This window comes from Triticum dicoccoides, chromosome 1B, assembly GCF_002162155.2.
Source record: "Triticum dicoccoides isolate Atlit2015 ecotype Zavitan chromosome 1B, WEW_v2.0, whole genome shotgun sequence".
NCBI lineage: Eukaryota > Viridiplantae > Streptophyta > Magnoliopsida > Poales > Poaceae > Triticum > Triticum dicoccoides.
In genome coordinates this window covers 469,159,995-469,164,222 of record NC_041381.1, presented here as the reverse complement: position 1 = coordinate 469,164,222, position 4,228 = coordinate 469,159,995, and the positions used below count along the sequence as shown (strand labels likewise).

At 48.1% G+C, this 4,228-nt stretch overlaps 1 protein-coding gene across 1 annotated transcript; it reads left to right on the top strand.

The window, feature by feature from the left end:
• The first annotated feature begins 6 nt into the window (after window positions 1-6).
• Window positions 7-3,746, top strand: LOC119341832 (probable glycosyltransferase STELLO2). The gene is made up of 3 exons (XM_037613685.1): window positions 7-1,779; window positions 2,529-2,655; window positions 2,771-3,746. The coding sequence occupies exons 1-3, from the start codon at window positions 50-52 to the stop codon at window positions 3,245-3,247; spliced, it is 2,334 nt and encodes a 777-aa protein (XP_037469582.1). The 5' UTR covers window positions 7-49; the 3' UTR covers window positions 3,248-3,746.
• Window positions 3,747-4,228: the final 482 nt, after the last annotated feature.

Below are 4,228 nucleotides of genomic sequence, written 5' to 3'. Positions count from 1 at the left end.
CCCGCCCCGCCACCCAGATCCGCCCCCGCCTAGGCAGAGGCAGCCCGAGATGCTCGTCCAGGACCGCGTGCTCCCGGAGCACGCCGGGAGCACCAAGTCGCCCAGGTCCCCGCGCGCCGCGCCGGGCTCCGACCGGCGCCACCCGCGGCCCTTCGCCAAGAGCCTCGACTTCAGCAACTGGGCATCGGAGCACTCCTCCAAGCTCCTCCTCCTCCTCTTCGCCGTCGCCTCCGTCGCCGCCGTCTTCCTCCTCCGCGGCGCCGGCCCGGACGCCGCTGCGCTCCTCTGCCTCGACCGCTCCAGCTCCCGCTCCGCCTCCGGCCCCACCAAGCTCCCCTACCCGGACGTCGCCTGGTCCAAAATCCCGCCGCTCGCCATCGCCTCGGCCGTCCCCTTCGCCTCCTTCCGCGCCGAGAGGTGGATCGTCGTCTCCGTCTCCTCCCCGCCCACCGCCGCGCTCGCCGCGCTCACCCGCGTCAAGGGCTGGCAGCTCCTCGCCGTCGGCAACTCCCACACCCCCTCCGGCTGGGACCTCAAGGGCGCCATCTTCCTCTCCCTCGACCTGCAGGCGCAGCTCGGCTACCGCTCGGTTGACTTCCTGCCCTACGCCTCCCACGTCCGCAAGACGGCGGGCTACCTCTTCGCCATCCAGCACGGGGCCAAGCTGATCTTCGACGCCGATGACCGCGCCGAGATGCCGGGGAATGATCTGGGGAAGCATTTCGATGTTGATCTCGGATCTGGCATCGCCAACCACCCCGTGCTGCTCCAGTACAGCCACGCGGATCCCAACCGCACGGTGGTGAACCCCTATGTGCACTTCGGCCAGCGCTCGGTGTGGCCGCGGGGGCTGCCACTGGATAAGGTCGGGGAGGTGGCGCACGAGGCGTTCTACACTGAGATCTTCAGTGGCCGCCAGTTCATTCAGCAGGGCTTGTCTGACGGTTTGCCGGATGTGGATGCCGTGTTCTACTTCACTAGAAAGCCGCCAACAGCGCCATTCGACCTGAGGTTTGATCCGGAGGCCCCCAAGGTGGCGCTTCCACAGGGCATGATGGCGCCAGTGAACTCCTTCAATACATTGTTCCACGCACAGGCTTTCTGGGGCCTGATGATGCCTGTTTCAGTGAGTTCAATGGCGGCAGATGTCATCCGTGGGTACTGGGCTCAGCGGATCTTGTGGGAGATTGGTGGGTACGTGGCTTTCTATCCACCAACTATTTACCGGAAGGATCATGTGCAGGCCTACCCATTTGCAGAGGAGAAGGATCTGCATGTGAATGTTGGTAGACTGATCAAATTCTTGAATGAGTGGAGGTCAAACAAGCAGAGCCTGTTCGAGAAGATTCTTGATTTAAGCTACGCCATGGCTGAGGAGGGGTTCTGGATGGAGCAGGATGTGAGATTGACAGCTGCTTGGCTGCAGGATCTTCTGGCAGCAGGGTATCGGCAGCCTCGGCTCATGTCATTGGAGATTGACAGGCAACGGGCAACCATTGGGGAGGGTGACATGAAGGAGTTTGTGCCCAAGAAGCTTCCATCCGTGCACCTTGGGGTTGATGAAATTGGCACAGTGAACTATGAGATTGGAAATCTGATTAAGTGGAGAAAGAACTTTGGTAATGTTGTGCTGATCATGCATGTTAGTGGACCTGTAGATCGTGTGGCCTTGGAGTGGAGGCTGCTATATGGACGGATATTCAAGACCGTTATTATACTTGCCGAGCATAGCAATGCAGAGCTTGCTGTTGAACGCTGCGCTCTGTCACATGCATACAAGTGAGTGATTGTTACCCCTAATAACTCTTCTTTGACTTGCATTTATAGATCTTCTCCAAAACATGATCACCACTTGATATAAAAATCAAACTGCATAATGGTTAATATAAGAATTGAGCTGTATCTTCTGTCAGATCCAATGCCACCAGAAGTTCTGAACCATTTAATCTAAAACAGCTACTAACTATATTACCGTGTTGAACCTAGTGCCAATTAAATGAATAACTAGATGATGTTCCTATATTAATTTTTTTAGCTCAGGTTATTTGAGAATAAACACATTTTTGCTCAGTTAACTATGGTATGCTATTACACTCCCCTCAACCAAAGGGTTTGCATGATGGCACCAATTGTTTGCACTAGATATGCGCCTTAATTATCAGAATTATTGACAGCCATAGATGGTGCCACCCATAACATCTTATTTCCTTTTCCATTCTTGGCATGTGTTAGCTTACTTATACCTATGAGATGACTAAAGTTAGGTCTGGTTACTAAAGCTCAATGCAGCAGAAAAGAGATCATCTCCAATTTCTGTTTGCAAGTTCAACTACTGGGCATAAAAGATAACCTCACCGATGCGCTTTATATCATTGTGATGCTGTCATCATTATAACTAAATAGGGGATATGAAATTGACTTGACTTACCTTCTTGACACTCCTTTTAGTTCTATCTTGATATGTGTACCGTACCACCTTATGCGAATTCTGCTAATCATGTGAACAACATTTTGCATTTTGTCATCAGGTATCTTCCCAAGGTGTTTGCAAGATACGGTGGTGCTGATGGATTTCTCTTCCTCCAAGACCACATGATTCTTAACTACTGGAACCTTCTGCAAGCCGACAAGGAAAAACTCTGGATAACTGATAAGGTTTGTAGATCGTATCCAGTTCCTTCCATCCACATCCTTTTGTTTCTCCTCATGTATGTGCTGTCAATCAATGCACATTATACATTAGGATTCACATTACTTTCTCATGTTGCAGATTGCACATTCTTGGGTTACTATTCCACTGGAGAGCAATAAAGAGGAATGGTTTGTTAAGCAAGGTGCTATGGTTAAGCAGGTCGTTGGCAGTTCCCCTGTTCATTTCCAGTCCAAGTATAAAGAAAGCATGGGCGAAGATAAGATTGTGTTCTGTGGCAGCGAACTGTTTTATGTGCCCCGACAGTTTGTTGAGGACTTCGGTGATCTTGTGGGTCTCGTTGGCAGTTTGGATCTGCATCATAAGATTGCGGTCCCGATGTTCTTCTTGGCGATGGACTCGCCTCAAAATTTTGATTCCGAAGCTCTGGCCGGAACAGTTTTCAAGACCAACTTGGCAGCCAATGAGACTTTCTCAAGTATTTATACAGCTCAGTCACCTGCTGTTTTCCCAGTTAAAGTGATGAACGAGATTGATTTCATCAAGGTAATCCGGCTTATGTCCAAAGGAGACCCTCTTCTCATGGAGTTGGTATAAATATCATTCTTGTAGTTGAAATGCAAACATTATTCTTCCGGAGCGAGGCCAGAGTAGACAGCGATAGTTTTGAGTTTTCAGGGGTTTCTCTGTTGTAATTGCATTTATTCTGTAGCTGTTCATTTCAAAGGTGTTGTACATTGTGTTGTATCAATAGTGACAAGGTTACTGGGGTTCAGCTTGGTCCGGCTGTCCTGCTGAAGGAAAGAAAGGATAGCTAAGACTTCACTGAGAAGAGCCTCGACGTGGGCATCGGTTTTTGCAAGAGTTTTGGTGGTCGGTTATAGTACAGATTCACACTTGAGCAGTCTATTGTACCCTTCAACATTGGCAAATGAAAATCAGGCATACTCTCTGGCTTGTGTTTGGATGAACATGCTTTTCTGGGACAACAGGCCATAGAGAATATATTGTTTGTGTTTGTCTAGTACTACTACCATCTGGACTGAGACAGAGAATATCTGGATTGCAGAATTTTGTGGTCTTGGTGCTTGTTTTATTTGTGATAAGCTTTATTCTAACCTGAGCAATTATTTAGCAAATTTGTGCTACTGGTTCATTTTTTCTCGGAAAAGTTTAAAGGTAGTATTCACTTTTGCCTCTATTTATATTGTTTAGCAAAGGTTCTGACTTTAGTATTCACCTAAAAATACTACCAGATCCAACAAATTTAAACCATGAATGACAGAGATCCGTGATAAAACTTAAAGTTTTATCAAGGTTCTTTGAAATCGACGTCTCTAGCTTCACCTTTTGCAACTTGATATTCCAGCATACTCGGTTGATGAAATTAAAGACCAAACATATACACAAACTGGACTAGCACTGAAAGTTGTACATAAGTGTTTGAGCCGTGTATGATAAGTCAACCTAATTAAAGTTCTTCATTGTTTCGGTAAATAGGGAACTTGATGTCTCTTTGAATTCACCAGAGTTTGTGTGAAGCTTAAAATCATTACACAATTACACACTTGATATGAA